The 20,362-nt window shown below is 40.9% G+C and overlaps 2 protein-coding genes across 3 annotated transcripts in view; one reads left to right on the plus strand and one right to left on the minus strand.

Annotated features, from left to right (window-relative positions):
- Positions 1-13,291, plus strand: part of LOC122549033 (uncharacterized) — a 74,671-nt gene extending 61,380 nt beyond the window's left edge. Inside the window, exons 22-23 of the mRNA XM_043688174.2 lie at positions 1,972-2,140; positions 11,464-13,291. Coding sequence (XP_043544109.2) covers positions 1,972-2,140; positions 11,464-11,526 — 232 coding nt within the window. The 3' untranslated portion in view covers positions 11,527-13,291. The remainder of the gene's footprint in view (positions 1-1,971; positions 2,141-11,463) is intronic.
- The window catches only part of impa1 (inositol monophosphatase 1), a 50,694-nt gene that overhangs the window by 15,031 nt on the left and 15,301 nt on the right, over positions 1-20,362 (minus strand). Inside the window, exons 8-9 of one of the 2 annotated variants that reach the window (XM_043688183.2) lie at positions 20,114-20,265; positions 18,385-19,124 (exon numbers count right to left, since the gene is read on the minus strand). In XM_043688183.2, coding sequence (XP_043544118.1) covers positions 19,015-19,124; positions 20,114-20,265 — 262 coding nt within the window. In that variant the 3' untranslated portion in view covers positions 18,385-19,014. Of the gene's footprint in view, positions 1-18,384; positions 19,125-20,113; positions 20,266-20,362 lie in introns of those variants that run through there. The other variant, XM_043688186.2, reaches the window with a different exon arrangement.

The following is a 20,362-nucleotide window of genomic DNA, read 5'->3' on the forward strand; positions in this document are numbered from 1 at the left end:
TAAGAGACTGCCACTGAGCTGATTTCTTTTTATTTATATTTGCCCAGGTTTGAGTGTCATTGAAAATTAAGGTTCATCTCTGTGCCTTACCCTGCAGCTTAATGTTGAATTTTGATAAGGACAGTTAATTTTCTCGCCATACCTAAGATCACCCCAATCCAGCAATTTTTTTTTCTTAATTCTCCACCTGAGTGCCCAGAACTTTACCCCTTTGTTCCCTCCAATTTTACAGTTACAGTGCTTCAGTGAGATCACTCTCAAACACAAAGTCAGCTTTCACCTTTTTACTGATAACACTTGACTTTACCTGTCCACGGGCAATGTGAAGTTCAAGTCTGTTCCCATCCCTCCCAACTTCCCATTGTACACAATCTTGAGGTTGCCACTTTGTCAACAAACTGAAGCTATTTCTTTCCAGCATTAAGAACAAGGCTCGCTGCTCAGGCTAAACTAATACTGTGTAGGCACAATGTTCTTAATCTGTCTGAAGTCTGGGAATTTCTTACTCCATTTTATTACGTTTGTATTTAATGGTACCTTCCACTTATCAAATTTTATCAATGTATGTTTCTTGATTCACTTTATCGTCCCTTCCATGTCAAAAGTAGGAAAAATGAAAGAATATGGTAATAGAACACTCAGAGAATCATAATATGATTAGTCAGTGTCATTATGGATTTATGGAAGGGAATTGTGGAAAATTGCCCAGGTATGTCCTTTCTATTGATAGCAGGAACAATCTAACACTGCCAATTATCATCCATCAGTCAACTGTCAATCATCATCAAAGTAATGAAAGTGGTCTTTACTATCAAGCAACACATCCAAAGGAATAACTTACTCACTGAGGGATGACCTTATAGAGATTTATAACATCATGAGGGATATAGAGAAGGTGAATAGCAAATGTCTTTGCCTGAGAATGGGGGATTTGGTAGGGGCCATATTTTTAAGGTGGAGGAAAGAGGTTTAAAAAGGACATAAGGGGCAACTTCTTTTCACAGAGTGGTTTGTGTGTAGAATGAACTTCCAGAGGAAGTGGTAGATGTTGATACGGTTACAAGATTTAAAGACATTTGGATAAATACATGAATAAGAAATATTTGGAAGTATGTGGGTGAAGCACAGGCAGGTTAGTGTAGTTTAGTGTTATGGTCGGCATGGATTGGTTCGATCGAAGGGTCTGTTTCCATGCTGTATGACTGTATGAATTTATCTGCTGTGAAAATCCTCATAGATGTCTGTTACCTCTAGATTATTCCAGTGTTTTTCTGACAGATCTCTCACATTCGACCTGCCAATGTCCCTGTTCAAACCAATTCCCATTCATCTATCATCTGTGTTTACTGACATGTATTGACTCCCAGTCAAGCATTATTTCAACCCTTGCTTTCAAAGCCATCCATGATCTCTCCCCTGCTCATCTAATCTCTCTCAGCCTATCAATCCAATAAGTAAACAAATGGTGCGATGTCTTTCACTCATTATATCCTTTTATTCTGAAATACTTTATAAACATCATTAATTTATCTGCAATTCTATTCCCAATTTCAAAAAAAACTTAAACCATCGTCTCAACTGTTTATTTGGTTTCCTCCTGAATAATTTTGCTCATGCCCAGACACAATGCCTGACCTTGTATAGCATGAATATTTTTATATTGCTGCTGTTGCAGTCATTGTTTCAACATACCAAGTTTTTAAAATTCAAACTATTCTTGCAAACATTTGGGAGTTACAGTTAAATATATTTTATTTCGAGTAAACAGAATTTACCCCCTTAAGCTGATATCTATCTGGCAAATAACTGACTAAGTTTTTCACTGCAGTTTTCAAGAGATAAATTTTAACACAATACATTATTAGTATAAAAAATAAGTTTGAAATTACTCTTTAAGTGGGGACAATTTAAAAAAAGTCAAATAAAAGGTCTAAAACATTTTAACACTACTATCTCATCTTTTTATTTCAGAATGCATTTTATAGAGTTTTTGGTGGAACTCATTAATAAAAGTTCTTTGGACCCAGTCCTACTATACAATAAGGAGGAAATGTTAATTGAACTACAACGCTGGGGTGTAGCAATCCCTAACCAACATGTGAATGAAGAAGACAAACAATTTACGCAAAGACTAAGAGTTGTAAGTTCTCAAAGAATGAAATTAACTTATGGGTACAATAGAATTCATTTGGCTATCAAAATGTTATTAATTTATTACATCATTAAAATTGAACTGACAGTTCCGTACCAGTGATGATTATCAGTTTTGAACGTGGCTGCATCTCTCAATGTTCTTGCTCATCTGTATTTTTTGCTGGCTCACTTTTGTGTTACTTTTTTTTACAACCAGGTGAGGAGGGGAAAGAAACCCTCTTCAGAACCAGGCACAGCAAATTTTTCAAAATCTTTTTGGAATGCAGTTATCACTCTTCAGTGGTTTGCTAGCAAATGAAGTAGTCAATTATGAAAGTTTCCTTGATTGAAAGAGTGAAGAATTTTATTACTTGCTAGTCAATTCCAGAAAAAAATAATAAAACACCACATCAAACACAAGTGATATGTTGAAAAGGGAGACTGCCTGATACAGACTGCAAAAAGAAGGTTCACATAATTAAGCAGTCCTTCGTATCCTTGAAGTTTCTTTTTGGTTTGATGTCATGCATCTTGTACTTTAATGTAGTCATGATTTGGAGATGCCGATGTTGGACTGGGGTGTACAAAGGTAAAAATCATGCAGCACCACTTTATAGTCCAACAGGTTTATTTGGAAGCACGAGCTTTCAGAGTGCTGTGCTCCCAAATACACCTGATGAAGGAGCAGCACTCTGAAAGTTAGTGCCTCCAAGTAAACCTGTTGGACTATAACCTAGTCATAGAGATGTACAGCATGGAAACAGACCCTTCAGTCCAACCTGTCCATGGCGACCAGATATCCCAACCCAACCTAGTCCCACCTGCCAGCACCCGGCCCATATCCCTCCAAACCCTTCCTATTCATATACCCATCCAAATGCCTCTTAAGTGTTGCAATTGTACCTGCCTCCACCACATCCTCTGTGTGAAAAAGTTGCCCCTTAGGTCTCTTTTATATCTTTCCCCTCTCACCCTAAACCTATGCCCTCTAGTTCTGGACTCCCCGACCTCAGGAAAAATACTTTGCCTAATTATCCTATCCATGCCCCTCATAATTTTGTAAACCTCTATAAGGTCACCCCTCAGCCTCCGACGCTCCAGGGAAAACAGCCCCAGCCTGTTCAGCCTCCAACCCTGGCAACATTCTTGTAAATCTTTTCTGAACCCTTTCAAGTTTCACAACATCTTTCCGATAGGAAGGAAACCAGAATTGCATGCAATATTCCAACAGTGGCCTAACCAATGTCCTGTACAACCACAACATGACCTCCCAAACTCCTGTACTCAATACTCTGACCAATAAAGGAAAACATACCAAACGCCGCCTTCACTATCCTATCTACCTGCGACTCCACTTTCAAGGAGCTATGAACCTGCACTCCAAGGTCTCTTTGTTCAGCAACACTCACTAGGATCTTACCATTAAGTGTATAAGTCCTGCTAAGATTTGCTTTCCCAAAATGCAGCACCTCACATTTATCTGAATTAAACTCCATCTGCCACTTCTCAGCCCATTGGCCCATCTGGTCCAGATCCTGTTGTAATCTGAGGTAACCCTCTTCGCTGTCCACTATACCTACAACTTTGGTGTCATCTGCAAACTTACTAACTGTACCTCTTATGCTTGCTTCCAAATCATTTATGTAAATGACAAAAAGTAGAGGGCCCAGCACCGATCCTTGTGGCACTCCACTGGTCACAGGCCTCCATTCTAAAAAACAACCCTCCAATACCACCCTCTGTCTTCTACCTTTTGAGATAGTTTTGTATTCCATGAGATCTAACCTTGCTAATCAGTCTCCCATGGGGAACCTTGTCAAACGCCTTACTGAACTCCATATAGATCACATCTACTGCTCTGCCTTCATCAATCTTCTTTGTTACCTCTTCAAAAAACTCAATCAAGTTTATGAGACATGATTTCCCACGCACAAAGCCATGTTGATTATCCCTAATTAGTCCTTGCCTTTCCAAATACATATACATCCTGTCCCTCAGGATTCCCTCCAACAACTTGCCCACCACTGAGGTCAGGCTCACTGGTCTATAGTTCCCTGGCTTGTCTTTACCGCCCTTCTTAATCCGTGGCACCACGTTTGCCAACCTCCAGTCTTTCGGCACCTCACCTGAGTATCGATGATACAAATATCTCAGCAAGAGGCTCACCAATCACTTCTCTAGCTTCCCACAGAGTTCTCGAGTACACCTGATCAGGTCCTGGGGGTTTATCCACCTTTAACCGTTTCAAGACATCCAGCACTTCCTCCTCTGTAATCTGGACATTTTGCAAGATGTCACCATCTATTTCCCTGCAGTCTATATCTTTCATGTTATTTTTACTCTAATGTATTTTATATCTTCAGTCAGAGCAGAATCTATAGGTCTTTGAATTTTCGGTAAATGGGTGTTTCCTCAATTTGCTTTCTTACTGGATGTTGTTTTCTGAGATAATGAGAGGAATAGGCAAGGAGAGAGAAAGTTCAAGTCTTATTGTTGCAAGTTCATTTTTTCTTCTCTCTGTTCTGCATGAAAGTGACTGTTGGAGTGTAGTTCAATATATATTCTGGAGCCTAACTCCACTGTCTTTCCAAGCTGACAAACTAGTTGGTGAGTCTTTTTCTCAAAATATGTGAAATTAACATCCATGTGTGAATTAAACAAGAGATATAAATTTCTTGACTATAACTCAGCTGCCTGGTCTGATGTCTTCGAATAAAAATGATTATTCCATGTAGCCAGCTTTATTTCTTAAATGGGTCTTCGGAAATTTGGCTTGCAGATATTTTAGGTTTATGCTTTTTCCTTTTGAGAAACCATTTTAATCCATGAAAGGGCTCATGATTTAAATGAGAAGTTAAAGTTAGATAGTACGACATTTGTCATCCCTCCACACCACAAAGAACAACACAAACCTTATTTCTCCATTTTGTTTACAGTGAATGTTCATTCCAAGGTTAATATGAAATACAAATACAAAAGCTGCAACAACACTTCTTCTGCATTTACTCTCTCCATTCTAACCACGGTTCACAGGGTGGCTTTTATTCCCCAGATTGTGACATCTTCCCAAGTTTCAAATTTTTGCTATCCATTACTGGATTTAGGAATCTTTACCAGTTTGATCATTAGGAGATCAGTGGTAAACTGAGATTTACCTCCTGTAGGGTGTCTAAAATTGCTCCTCACTTTCATTTAACTTTAAAACCACCTCATTGCACTTGTTGAGGCTTGAAACCTGGTTCTGTGCCTCTGATCTCCCACGGGTTAATTCTGTGTTTAACTCACTGATAAGCACCTGGTGACTTCTACCAGCAGTATCTGCTTTAGGACATGTTTTGCTATGAGAATGGGTTTTCCTCTAACCTGTTCTACTTTCCCTGCAACACTACCACCATCAGGAGAATATTCAGCTTCTACCATACTCCCCTGCAACTCTACCTCCTAAGGGAGGCGTCACCTTCCCTTTGTCTTGACCTATCTGAGAAGTACATTGGTCATTCTTTAATTTTGGCGCAAAGGTATCTATTAAACATATCTCTATCCTGTCAGATTTTTTTTGCCACCTTACCTGGTCCTTTCTTGCTTGCTTTTATGTCTACTGGCTTATCCTCAGCCAGGTTTAATTCAGGTGGCCCTTCCTGAGGCTGTCCAAACCTCATGGGTTTTACTGCCCTTTGTGGGGTTTCCAAACCTCTTTTATTGCCTTATCTTGCTGCCACTTGCTCCAAAGTTTCTTCAACCTTTCTAGTCTCTCTCAGCTGACCTTTCTTGTTGTCAGGGTATGTTTTGCTACGTGACATTCTTCCCTGGCATTGGCAAGCTCAGGTCAATCCCTCGTCTTTACACTTATTACCTATCACAAGTTCACTCTCTAAATAAGCTCTAACCAGTGGCAACTCTATTATTTGTCATGAGCCCTTTTATCGGCATGTTGGAATTTAATTTGCTTCCAGGTGGAAAATCATTTATTTTCCCCACTAGCAGGATCCTGGAGTATTGAGAATGCTGTTTCTCTCTCTTGCATTTTAAAGTTGCTGTTCCTTTTGGACGTGGAATCATGACCACTTTCCTGGTTGATCATTCTGCCAATGTTAATGATGCTGTTTTTGCAGCCTGTATTTCTGTGGAATACCAGAACTAACAATTTTTTGCTGTGTGTGCTGGTATCTTGGTGTGGGAGCACTTGATGTGATTTTTCATGTCTCCCATCCTGATATCTGCTTTTGACAGTTGAGGACCACTCCGTTTTTGCTGCCTGACTTTCCACTAGTCTTCCCTGTGTTGTCATGGTAATTACCTTAGGCGTATCTTTCTCTAGTCTGTGACATCTACCAGGTCCTAGTTTCACTGATTTTGTATTTGCGTGTTAAACCAAATTTGTTGGGAGTTGTCAGCCTCTGTTTCTCTGCATGCATATGGATGCAAAACAGTGCTGAGGTTTTCAATTTCTTGAGAATTGCCTCTTAAATGTCTGGGTCGGTGTTCTCAGTTTTAATGGCCTTACCCACTGTGAGCTGCTTGAGCCATGTATCTTTTGATCTTACAAATGCTTCAGACCTTAAGTTGGAATTGGGTGTGATTTTCTCACCAAAGTTGCCTTCAGCCTCCTTATCAATTCCTGCTGTTTCAATTTAAACTCCCTTTCACTTTCATTTTCCATTTTCTAGAATTCCTTTGCTTGGAAATCCCTTTGTTATTTTGTTTTCCTGTCTCCTTGCTTCACTGCCCTCTGTTTTTCATATCTACCAGTTTTGCAATTTTTGTTTTTCTGTTTTTTTGGGCACAACTCAAACTCTGTGATTAGTTACCCCTTTAATTCTTCCAGTTTAGTTTCAGAATTGCATAGATTATTTTGTTCTGCAGTACAAGAGCATTAATATGAAACTTGGTAGTCTTAGCTCTTTAAACCTTGGGGGTCTTGAACAAAACTCTTTATGTAGTTTGTCTTTAAACAGGTTTTAACCAATTCATTCTCTTCACCCAAAATGCAGCTTGTCAGCTTTAGGCCCACAGCATATTATTGATAAAGTGCAGAAAGAGCTTAATTTAGCATCTGTCAAATATCTGAGTTGAAGTGCTTGATGCATGAACAGCTAATGATCCACTCCCCAACATCAACTTCCCTGCTTTTGATAAGCACAGAAGTTTAAAGAGAACTTTTCAATGTCTTTTTAACTGCCAGGGAAATGCATTTGGAAAATTGGTTCAGTAATGTACTAATTTTAAGAATCTCAGATTCTCTTATGGCCAGGATGCGGATTTAGAGAGAAATTTACTAGATGAGGGCGGCACATTGGCTCAGTGGTTAGCACTACTGCCTCACAGCGCCAGGGATCCAGGTTCTATTCCAGCCACGGGCGGCTGTGTGTGTGTGGAGTATGTGCATTCTTCTCGAGTCTGCGTGGGTTTCCACCTGGTGCTCCGGTTTTCACCCACAATCCGAAGATGTGCAGGTCAGGTGAATTGACCATGCTAAATTGCCCATAGTGTTCAGGGATGTGTAGGTTAGGTGCATTAGTCAGGGGTAAATATAGGGTAGGGGAATGGATCTGGCTGGGTTACTCTTCGGAGGGCTGATGTGGACTTGTTGGGCCGAAGGGCCTGTTTCCTCACTGTAGGGATTCTAATGCAAATTCAAGACTTGCCAATGCTGGATGCTTGTGAAAAGGCCATTAACAGAACGTTCTCCCAGAGGCCTGGGTGATCAGAGTATGTTGGATGAAGGGTGGATGGCATCACCAACTACATTTCCTGTCCTGCACACTTCCTTGTACATTCCCTGTACAAAATGCTGGCCAAATTGATAAAAACAAATTCTATAGTTTTAATCTGGACATTGGAAAGTTGAGAACACTTGTATTGAAATCAGTGTCCATTTACGGAGGGCTGCTGGATCACAACAGAGCTTGTAAGTAGGCCTGATGACTTTGCACTGAAAGTTACTTCCTAAGAGGATGTTTTATTATGCTGCCCTCTCCTGGTTACTGATGATGCACTCATTGACATTGATCTTTGAGTTTCCAAACTTGCTGATCTGAGAAATTCCAGTGTCAGGCTGTCAATAGGAATGTTTTCTAATCAGCCTGTTCAGAGATGTTATTACACACCTCTGGAGCAGGTAGGATGGAACCTAGGTCTCCTACTTCAGAGATAGAGACATTACCACTGCAGCACAAGAGTTCTGGGTAGCAAGTTTTAAGATCCAAAGTCTCTTAACAAGCAGCACGTTTGAATTTGCCCTCATCACAAAGTAGATCGAATCTTTGAGGATCACTCTGTGCCTTGTTTTGTTAAATGCTTGATTTGAAACTTTATTGCTGGAACAGCACAGCAGGTCAGGCAGCATCCAGGGAACAGGAGATTCGACGTTTCAGGCACAGGCCCTTCTTCAGGAATGAGCAGAGAGTGTTCAGCAGGAGAAGATAAAAGGTAGGGAGGAGGGACTTGGAGGAGGGGAGTTGGAAATGTGATAGGTGGAAAGAGGTCAAGGTGAGGGTGATAGGTCGGAGTAGGATGGAGGCGGAGAGGTCAAGAAGAAGACTGCAGGTCAGGAAGGCGGTGCCGGGCTGGAGGGATTCGGCTGAAACAAGGTGGGGGGAGGGGGGATGAAGAAACTGGTGAAGTCCAAGTTCATCTCCTGTGGTTGGAGGGTTCCCAGTCGGAAGATAAGACGCTCCTCCTCCGACCGTCGCGTTGTTGTGGTTTGGCGGTGGATGAGTCCAATGACCTGCATATCCTCGGTGGAGTGGGAGGGGGAGTTGAAATGCTGTGCTACAGGGTGGTTGGGTTGGTTCGTCCGGGTGGCCCAGAGGTGCTCTCTGAATCGCTCCGCAAGTAGGCGGCCTGTCTCCCCAATATAGAGGAGGCCACACCGGCTGCAGCGGATGCAGTAGATGATGTGGGTGGAGGTGCAGGTGAATCTGTGGCGGATATGGAAGTTTCCTTTGGGGCCTTGGAGAGAAGAGAGGGGGGAGGTGTGGGCGCAAGTGTTGCACCTCCTGCGGTTGCAAGGGAAGGTGCCGGGAGTGGAGGTTGGGTCGGTGGGGGGTGTGGATCTGACAAGGGAGTCGCGGAGGGAGTGGTCTCTACGGAAAGCTGATAGAGGAGGGGAGGGAAATATATCCTTGGTGCTGGGGCCTGTTTGGAGGTGGCGGAAGTGACGGCGGATGATGCGCCTTACATGGAGATTGGTGGGGTGGTAGGTGAGGACCAGTGGGGTTCTGTCCTGGTGGCGGTTGGAGGGGCGGGCCTCTTCGTAGGGTATGTGGAACAATCCATCTTCCGCAACTACACTGGCCCCACCCCTCATCTTTTCCTTCGCTACATTGATGACTGTATCGGCGCTACCTCGTGCTCCCACGAGGAGGTTGAACAGTTCATCCTTTACACTAACACCTTCCACCCCGACCACAAATTCACCTGGACAGTCTCGGACTCCTCCCTCCCCTTCCTAGACCTTTCTGTTTCTATCTCAGGCGACCGAATCAACACGGACATCTACTACAAACCAACCGACTCCCACAGCTACCTGGACTACACCTCCTCCCATCCTGCCCCCTGTAAAAACGCCATCCCATTCTCCCAATTCCTTCGTCTCCGCCGCATCTGCTCCCAGGAGGACCAGTTCAAAATACGTACAACACAGATGGCCTCCTTCTTCAAGGACCGCAATTTCCCCCCCGACGTGGTCGACGGTGCCCTCCACCGCATCTCCTCCACTTCCCGCTCCTCCGCCCTTGAGCCCCTCCCCTCCAACCGCCACCAGGACAGAACCCCACTGGTCCTCACCTACCACCCCACCAATCTCCATGTACAGCGCATCATCCGCCGTCACTTCCGCCACCTCCAAACAGACCCCAGCACCAAGGATATATTTCCCTCCCCTCCCCTATCAGCTTTCCGTAGAGACCACTCCCTCCGCGACTCCCTTGTCAGATCCACACCCCCCACCGACCCAACCTCCACTCCCGGCACCTTCCCTTGCAACCGCAGGAGGTGCAACACTTGCGCCCACACCTCCCCCCTCACTTCTCTCCAAGGCCCCAAAGGAAACTTCCATATCCGCCACAGATTCACCTGCACCTCCACCCACATCATCTACTGCATCCGCTGCAGCCGGTGTGGCCTCCTCTATATTGGGGAGACAGGCCGCCTACTTGCGGAGCGATTCAGAGAGCACCTCTGGGCCACCCGGACGAACCAACCCAACCACCCTGTAGCACAGCATTTCAACTCCCCCTCCCACTCCACCGAGGATATGCAGGTCATTGGACTCATCCACCGCCAAACCACAACAACGCGACGGTCGGAGGAGGAGCGTCTTATCTTCCGACTGGGAACCCTCCAACCACAGGGGATGAACTTGGACTTCACCAGTTTCTTCATCCCCCCTTCCCCCACCTTGTCTCAGCCGAATCCCTCCAGCCCGGCACCGCCTTCCTGACCTGCAGTCTTCTTCTTGACCTCTCCGCCTCCATCCTACTCCGACCTATCACCCTCACCTTGACCTCTTTCCATCTATCACATTTCCAACGCCCCTCCTCCAAGTCCCTCCTCCCTACCTATTATCTTCTCCTGCTGAACACTCTCTGCTCATTCCTGAAGAAGGGCCTGTGCCCGAAACGTCGAATCTCCTGTTCCCTGGATGCTGCCTGACCTGCTGTGCTGTTCCAGCAATAAAGTTTCAACTTTGATCTCCAGCATCTGCAGACCTCACTTTCTCCTTAAATGCTTGATTTGATGATCTTCCCCTCTCAAAGGGGTTGTACCATAGCAGCGAAACAGCGATATTGAGATATTCTTAGAAAAGTGAAACTGATATAACCATATCATGCACAATATGACCCCACCAGCTGATTGACAACAGCTGTGGCTCTCGGGCTCCGACCGTTAATTTTAATCTATACCTCGGTTTGGAGAGGGTGAACAATTATTCCTATTTAATTCTATTCTTCTCTTTCAGATTTAAATTTACCAATTTAAACAATCATCCAGTAGCATTATATCCATTGAATCACTGACTTCTAATGTTTTGGAAAAGCGAAACTGTAAAACCTAACACCAAATAAAAAATGAAATAAACTATACTAGTTAGACATCATTTTGTGAATTCATTGAATTTGGTTATATTTTAAGTGAATCTTTCACCATGGAGTAATGAATTTAATTGGATCCTGGATGTGTTTTCCAGGACAAAATACTTTAGTCCTTAGGTATCAGAGGAAAGTATTCAATGATAAATCTTTCAGTCGACTTGCTTATTGTATCGACTAGGAAATGGTGCATACAATTTCACAATGTGAAAATAACGTGTTATTTTTTTTAAAACAGAAAATATTGAATGAATTAAAGCTGGACAATCCACAAAAAGTTTTTGATAAGAACACAGGATGATTTGCTTCCATCGGGCAGATGTCCAATGAGTTGTACCTGCATCCAAGTAAACACAAGACTTTAAACATGAACTTATAGAAAATTTACAGCATAGGAGAAGGCCATTTGGCCAGTTACTGAGCCAGCAGCCTACCATGAAAATGCTTCACGAGCAAGATGTTGAATCAAGACAAAATACTTTGGTTTTAGATATCACTTGTTCTTTTTTTAAATCACTAGTTAATTTCATGTAGCATTGCTCAGAATCAAATGTTTATTTGAAACATGGAAAAATTTGTGGCACAGAAGGAAACTGTTTGTCCTTGGTAGCTGAAAAAGATTCCCAGTATCTGGTCATTGGTCTTATGGGTTTCAGCATTTCGAATGCATTTTCCAAGTTTTTGTTTTAGATGTGAATACTATTTCTGCCTCTCGTATCCACTGCAGGTGGTGAATTCCACTCTCACCAATCTTTAGATGAAAATTCAACTGCTTTTTCTTGAGAGAGAGGTTTTGGTCAATATCACTTTGGGGCTGTGTGCATGAGGGGAAAGATTGAAACTTAGCATGCAGCTGAGCTTGATGATGTGTGGCAATAACCTACACATCAGTTACAGGCACAGAGCTTGGGGTGTGCTGTGCGAATGTATTACAGCATCAGGCCAGTGTTTGGCTCCTGGGATGCCTTTTCAAGAAAAATATAATAGCTCTACCTGAAAGAAAGAAGCTCAAAATGTAACACATCAAAGTAGCCTTCAACATTTTTAAGAAACCCTGGGAAAATTATGTAAACCGTGAAAAATATTAACGTTATGTAATGTTAAGATATAATTTTAAAAGAGCAAAGAACTGTTTGTCTGCATTACAGAAAAAGTTATGAGAACAATTTTTGTAGTGAGTACAGAAATTGATGTCATTGCAAAATTTCACCAAGCACGTGCTTCTATTGGAGAGGACATTGCACCTGTGTAGATTCTTCACCCATGAGTCATGTATGGCAGAGCCCAGCAATAATTAAGTTTCTACTCTTTTGTTTTCCCACTATCCCGTGTCTGCATGGGTTTCCTCCGGGTGCTTGAGTTTCCTCCCACAGTCTGAAGTTGTACAGGTTAGGTGAATTGGCTGTGCTAAATTGCCCATAATATTTAGGGGTGTGTAGATTATGTTCATTAGTCAGGGATAAATATAGGGTGGTGGGAATGGACCTGGGTTACTCTTCGGAGGGTCACTGTGGACTGGTTAGGCTGAAGAGCCTGTTTTCACACTATAGGGATTCTATGATAAGTTTAGCATTGAGGCCAGTCAAAATTATATCCTTTATTTATAAATTTTACAGTTGGCATGTGGCCACATGCTACATGAGAAATGTTCAAGCTTGCTGCCCAAATGATTTTGCACATTATCCCTTTCTTTGTGACTTAAAAGATTTATTATTCTAATTAGCTACAGTTTAGATGTTTTCATATTAAAAGCACTTTGATTGCTGGAGATCTTAAGTAAAAACAGAAAATGCTGGGTTCTGAAAAAGAGTCATATTGGAGTTAAAGTATTAATTCTGTTTTTTTTCTTTTGCTGAGTTTCTTAAGCATTTTCTGATATTTTTATATGTTCAAATCATTTTATGTTGTAGTATAGAATGTTAAGTTTTGTGATTGATTGTAACTTCAATCTTGAATAAAAAATTCAAAATTTTATTTTTCTGTTAATTACTACAGTGTAGAGCTGTTGTCAATTCACAATGTTGATAGCAGCCTCCAAATTGTAATGCTTCAGTTTTTTTATTTTTAAATTTTGTCGGTGTGGCTGGTGATTAGACTTATTTAAAGATCAAGGTCTGTTGATCTGGTGCAAGATTTAGTGATTGGTATCATGGGCTTCAAATAAACTTCAAAAAGGGTATCACTTGCTGTATTACCAATCCAGACCAATAAACAAAGAGGTGAAAGGACATATAATAATCGAGCCCTAGTACCGAACATTTTAACGGTAATTGTGATATGATTAATTTCATTAGCCAACATCCCATCTCATTCATTTGGCTCACATTAATGAATGACTCCCACACTAATCTAAAGTGAGGTTGAACAAAAGCCTCTGTGTTTAGTTACTGGTTTATAAATACCAGGAACATACCTTCTATTGAGACTACTAACGAAGGTGTTAAAATGGAATTTTGACTCATTTACAGTACAGTATTTCATCTTTTTAAGTGGTCAGAGCCAAAATGTTTGAGAATTGATGAGTAGTGAACAAAACCCGCAATTATAAGAAAGTGTTCTACCTGGATAAAAGCAAACAATTTCCTGCCAGACCCCCCCCCCCCAACACAATATAAATTAAACATTACAGAGGAGCTGATAGTGACATCAACACTACACTACTGTAATCTACAGTGTAACCAGCAATCCCACTCCATGTTTTAAGTTTACAAATTTACACATTCAGGCAAACCTTTAACAGTTACAGTGCAACAGTATTACAATTTAATATTTATAAAAGCTGTACATTATTGTTACACTATTATCCACATTTACATTCTCATCCTTAACATGAGTTTCAGTTAACAGCCCAATTGTATGTAGTTCTGTGCAGAATGTGGAGAACCCACTTTGGCTCCTAATTCAGTAACATTTTATACAAAAATTTCTCATCTTTGTGGTCAAATGTTTTGAAAGCCTTAAGTCCCTAAAACTTCCCTCCAGTCCTACAACACATCAAGGACTCTGCATTCCAACAATTCCTGATTTTTGTGCATTACAATTTACTTGATTCAATATTCGTTTCACCTTCAGGCCCAAGCTTTGGAATTCCCTTCCTAAAACCTTGGACTACTTTTAAGACCTTCTAAACAAAAAACAAACCATCTTTTTGACCAGCTTTTGTCAACTGTCCTTCTAGATCTTTCTGATTCAATGGCAAATTTCACCCGGTAATACTCCTGTGAAACACATGCTTTAACACATTAAAGCTGTTTAATATATGCCAGTTGTTATATTTCTACACATCTGAGGTAGTGGTTAGCATAACTCAGGAGAACATGGAGTATTCCTTTTGCAGTGCCCTAGGGTTTGATATCAGTATATTTTTATATTATTAAAGACCTGGATAGTTTTCTGTAAAATTAACATCTCTAGGATTAGTACTGTCTGTCCTGTTATTGTTTATCTTAATGATTTTTCTCATGGAAGGTGCACTAGGAATATTCATTTCTCCAAATGATAATTAATGCTGAATTTTATCTGAATATATTGGCAGGATAGGAACATGAAAAAGGGGCCACATCACTATTCCATCCTATTGTTTGTAACCGCTTGGACACATTGCTGGAGGTTTCATCACATGGCCTCCGATCTCCAGCTATCTCAGCCCATACTCATGGCACTGGACATTCAAAATGCTCCCTCCCAAGGCAAAAAGTCTTTGCCTGAATGCATGATTCCTGATTATCAGCCTTCTTCCTCACTTAAGGTCATTTTGTAATTCGTAAAGAAATTGTAGAAAAAAAATGTAATGCTGCTTTGTTTTACCTCAAGATTTTTATTCTAGGCATTCCTCTCATCTCTGATCTCTATTTTTCTCTCTCACTTGCCACTCCTGCTCAAAGGTGGACTCTGCATTTCAGGGCTATTTCCCCCGTCTCTCCACCCACCTCCCAGAACAGTCAGGTGAAGTTTGGCAGTTGTTTCTGGGATATTGATGGAGAGGGATGAAGGGAAGTGGAGAGATATTGTGCTTCAGCCATCTATCCTCTATCCAAATGAATTCCCAAGTACTTAAATTCGACACCATCAATGAAATTTGATGCAGACGTTTTGAAACACGTGTCTTTTAATGTGGTTCCCACCCCTGATGGGCACTGCAGCAATTGTGCTATTACTAGCACTCAAATTTTACTCATGGCTACCACAAGCAGATTTACTTTCTTAATGGGAATCTTGAAAGGAACATGTCTCAAAAGCTTAATGACCCCAAACTAACACAAAGATCCAACCAATACCACAGCGTCAGTTAGGAGGTAAATTGACCCATTAGTTCCAGGTTAGATTGTTTTGTACATCATACTACCTCCAATATGAAAGAGGATACTCTGTCATTATTGATATTTATTGTTGGATTGTTTTTACGAGCATGAATCTTTCCTCCCCAGAAGTTGCAGGCTAATGAACATAATCAGCAGTCTATCCCCATAACATGCATAACCATAAATTGTAACATTTTCCTAAAATTTGCATTTATGCAGCACCCAAGCAGAATATAACATCACTCCACACATGATTTCATTCTGACATAAAATATTACAGACGCTCCTGTTAATGGGCGGCACGGTGGCCCAGTGGTTAGCACTGCTGCCTCACAGCGCCTGTAGACCCAGGTTCAATTCCCGACTCAGGCGACTGACTGTGTGGAGTTTGCACATTCTCCCCGTGTCTGCGTGGGTTTCCTCCGGGTGCTCCGGTTTCCTCCCACAGTCCAAAGATGTGCGGGTCAGGTGAATTGGCCATGCTAAATTGCCCGTAGTGTTAGGTTAAAGGGGTAAAGGTAGGGGTATGGGTGGGTTGCGCTTCGGCGGGTCGGTGTGGACTTGTTGGGCCGAAGGGCCTGTTTCCACACTGTAAGTAATCTAATCTAATCTAATCTAATCTAATCTCATCTCCTGGTGTTCCACATACATGCAAAGGAATATTACAAAAGGAAAAGAGTCCCGAATTCTTCAAATATTTGGCTCGTAATGACAATATTGAATTCTAACTTAATTTATAGTGATTGCTTTCTTAAACCAGAATCTAAAATTCGAGCTACAACTTTCAGTAATTCCAGAGCCTTCCCTGTACTATGGGACGGGAGTCTGCTAATTTGGTTTGGTACACCATTCTAAACTGCTATCCATTACACAGCTTTACAATAGCTCACTAATACTTGTCAGATGTGAGGATATTCATATGTATCAGAAGCAGGAGGAAGCTGGTTTGGTGTCTTGAACCTCCTCTACTATTAAATCAGATCATGGCTGATCTGACTGTGGCTTCGAATCCATTTACTCCTGATTGATTCTTGACTAACAAGGGAGTCAAAAAGGTTATATATCTATGCTTTTAAAATACTGAATGACTCTATTCCTACCACTCTCTGGGGGAAGAGAGTGCCAAACGATTCACAACTCTGAGAAAGAAAAAAAGTGTCCTCACCTCCTGTTTGAATAGGAGACCCTTTATTTTTCAGTTGTGTCCCCTCATCCTTGCATCTGCACAGTGGCTCAGTGGTTAGCACTGCTGCCTCATAGCAGCAGGGACCTGGGTTTGATTCCAGCTTCAGGTGACTGGCTGTGTGGAGTTTGACATTCTCCCCGTGTCAGCGTGGGTTACCTCTGAATGTTCTGGTTTCCTCCTACATTCCAAAGAAGTGCAGGCTAGGTGGATTGGCAATGGGAAATGAAGGGTACAGACATGGGGGTTTTGGTGGGATGCACTTTTGACGATTAGCATGTACCTGACGGGCCTACTTCCACACTCTAGGGATTCTATGATTCTGTAGAGAAAACACCCATTCAGACATCCAACCCAAGTTCCGTCAGGATCATCTATGTTACAATAAGATTACTTGCCATTCTTCCAAACTCTTATACAGGTTGAGTCTATCTGACCTTTCTTCTTAAGATAACCTGGGATTGCAAGGATGTTGTCAACATTAGAGTGAACTTTTTCTAATGCATTTATGTCCTTTCTTAAACAAAAATCCAAAATATGTATTCTGTATTCCAGCTGAAGTCTCATGATTGCCCAGCACAACAGTATCAAAACATCTTTATTGTTATAATCCATTCCCCTTATAATAACTGGGAACACAATGCTACCTAATCACATGTTGTATCTGCATAATAACATTTTTGCTTCACATACTAGAATACTCAAGATTTCCCTAGACCTCTCAGAGTTCTGCAGAGTCAAGAGTGGTTAGTTGAAGGCTGAATTTATGCATGCAATTTGAAAAGCATACAAACCACTGCATTCAATTCTATAAGGCTGGGTATACAAGAGTAAACTGGGTAGCACTGGTAAAGCAAGCATGCTGGTTCAGGCACAGTTCTCAGTACAAGTTAAATTGAGGAAAGACAAAAGTTCAGTTTAGAAGTCAGATTCTAAACTTAAATGAACGGGGCTAATTTTTATTTCCATAGAATCCCTAGAGTGTGGAAATAGGCTACTCAGCCCAGCAAGTCCACACCGCCTCTTCAAAGAGCATCTCAACCAGACTCATCAGTCTATCCGCAACCCTGCACTTCCCACAGAAATCCACCTAACCTGCACATTTCTGGACTGTGGGAGGAAACTGGAGCACCCAGACGAAATCCCCGTAGACATGGAGAGAACAAGCAAACTCCACACAGACAGTCACAACAAAACTCTCTAACTTGCAAAGAGGTGTAGATGAAATTAAGAATTCAGCTTAAAGCATTTGTCACGAGTTTCAAAATATCTAGACGTTGCCATGTACTTAACAAATGATTTGACATTTGCATCTATTCCATTTATTATATAGAGGGGTAGAGTTTCCATTTGTATGCACATGTTAGGTTTTTCCAACCCAATTCACCCAAAATTAACATAACACCCAAAAACATCACTGTATTGCAAGTGCCTGTATCACAGGGGTGTGATACAGGCCAGATGAATCCAAGCTCCTTTACCTCTCTATCAATGTTCATACATTATATAAGGAGGCAACTTTCCTTTGCACAAACAAATTATCCTTTACACTCTTGGGAACTCATTTCCATTATCCTAAACTCAGCTTATTCACATGTTGACTGGACACCGATTAAAGTGCTTGTTTATTGTGATAAACAATCAAATTGCATAAGGTTAGAATTCAAATAAATAATACCTTCTAAAACAATTTATTTTAAAAATATTACAATCATAACAGTCCAATTTTGTTGCTTCATGATAAAATTTGGACTTGTCAATATACAAATAAGTTTGAGTAAAAACTAAAGAAAATAATTATTAAAATAGATGCAATTTTAGGCAAAATTTATGTCGATTAGCTGGATTATTACCTGCACTTTATTTCAATTAGTGCAATTCTGCACTGTGTCCAATGCAGAAACTCTACCCCAAAATAATATATTGGTTGCATTCAATTTATGCTCTCTTTAACATTTATTATCAAAACAATCAAGGAATGTGTTCATGTACTTCAACAGATAGCAAGCAAGGAAATGTCCATGTAGACTACTGGTAGCAATAATTCAAATTCTAGTTGCATTTAAATCCATCAGTTTCTGATCAGCTTCCACAGAAACCGGAAAATCTTTTACTAAAATATTGATGAATATTGTGTTACAGCACCAGGTACATCAGCAACTGAAATTGACTTGAGCAGTTTATCAATTTCACTTGACGAGTTCAGAGATATTCCTATCACGTTTGCAAATGAAAGTGAAAATCTATTTAAAGTCAGAGTAAAAGTATTAAAAACATTCTATAGAGTAATATATTCTCATTCCTTCTAATCATCTCTCTGAAAGGGGATTATCTGTACTTCTTTTGCTATTCTCTCTGCAATAGCTCTGCTACTTGCAACAATCACTCTGCGGGACATCAGGTCAAATGGTCCTCCTAAAATAAAATAAATGTCATGAAATGAAGAGGGATATAACATTGTGTTTCATAGATGTAGTTTATGTTTGAGTCACATTTAAAGTAATCTTTAAAGACAAAAAAATTGTGAATAGAATTAAAATTACCTATAATGTAGTTCTAACGACAATGCATATATTCCAATATATAATGGATCTTGTTCCAAAAATTGTTAACGTACTTGCTATTTTATACCATGTTGAATGCATTAAATGAGGAAAACAATTTGCAATTATATAGCACTATTATAAAGAAAGCTATCCTTATGCACAACATAGAGGTGTAATCAGAAAAATAGCTGTTGAGTCACCATCAGATTTTAGCAATGACCAGTGACTTTCTCAGAGAGGAGCTCAGCACAAGGATGAGAATTTTAAATTTGAGGCACTGGAAGCCCTGGAACTGTTATAACTCAAGGAGGATGGGAGCAATGTTGAACAAACATTATGATACCTCAGCAGCAAAGTTTCTGATGAAGTGAAGCTTACAGTGGATTGGAAGCCTTCCAGCAGATTGGAAGTCTTCCAGCAGAGCATTGGAATAGACAAAGCTGTAGTTGGCAAAGTTATGGATAAATATAGTACTGGACTAGCAACCCAGAGATCCAGACTAATCGTCGGGGATATGAGTTCAAATCTCATGTCAACACGGGAGGAATTCAAATTTGATAATAGATTTCAATTCCAGATTAATTTAAGAGTAATGGGTTCACTAATTTACTTTCAGGTAAGGAAATCTACTACCCTTACCTGGTCTGGCCTATGTATGACTTCAGAGCCATAAAAAATGTGGTTGACTCTTACCTACTCTGAGTATTATCTCGCAAGACACTTTGGTTCAAAAAAGCTAAATCTGAAAGTATTTTTTCCTTTTTCAAAAAATAATTTGAATCCATTCGTATCATGGCAAAATCCAAACTTACAAGTTGAAATTATGTGCATAATTGTGAACCACTGTCCCAAAACTACCTGATATATCCAGCACAACACCACCAGCCTCAGAAACGATTAGTGTGGCTGCTGCCATGTCCCAGCAGTGAATACCCATCTCATAGTAGGCGTCTGCACCACCAGTTGCCACCATGCACATGTTTACAGCTGCAGTTCCCATAGCTCGAACTCTAAAACACATTCAGAAAGTGTATAAAAGGATGAAGTCATCTAGTATGAGAGCTCTCTGAATAAATGGCATTCATTACCAGCAAGGTTTGAAATAGT

This window comes from Chiloscyllium plagiosum, unplaced genomic scaffold (assembly GCF_037043375.1).
Source record: "Chiloscyllium plagiosum isolate Xiang-an unplaced genomic scaffold, Cpla_swu_hap1 HiC_scaffold_4, whole genome shotgun sequence".
Lineage (NCBI taxonomy): Eukaryota > Metazoa > Chordata > Chondrichthyes > Orectolobiformes > Hemiscylliidae > Chiloscyllium > Chiloscyllium plagiosum.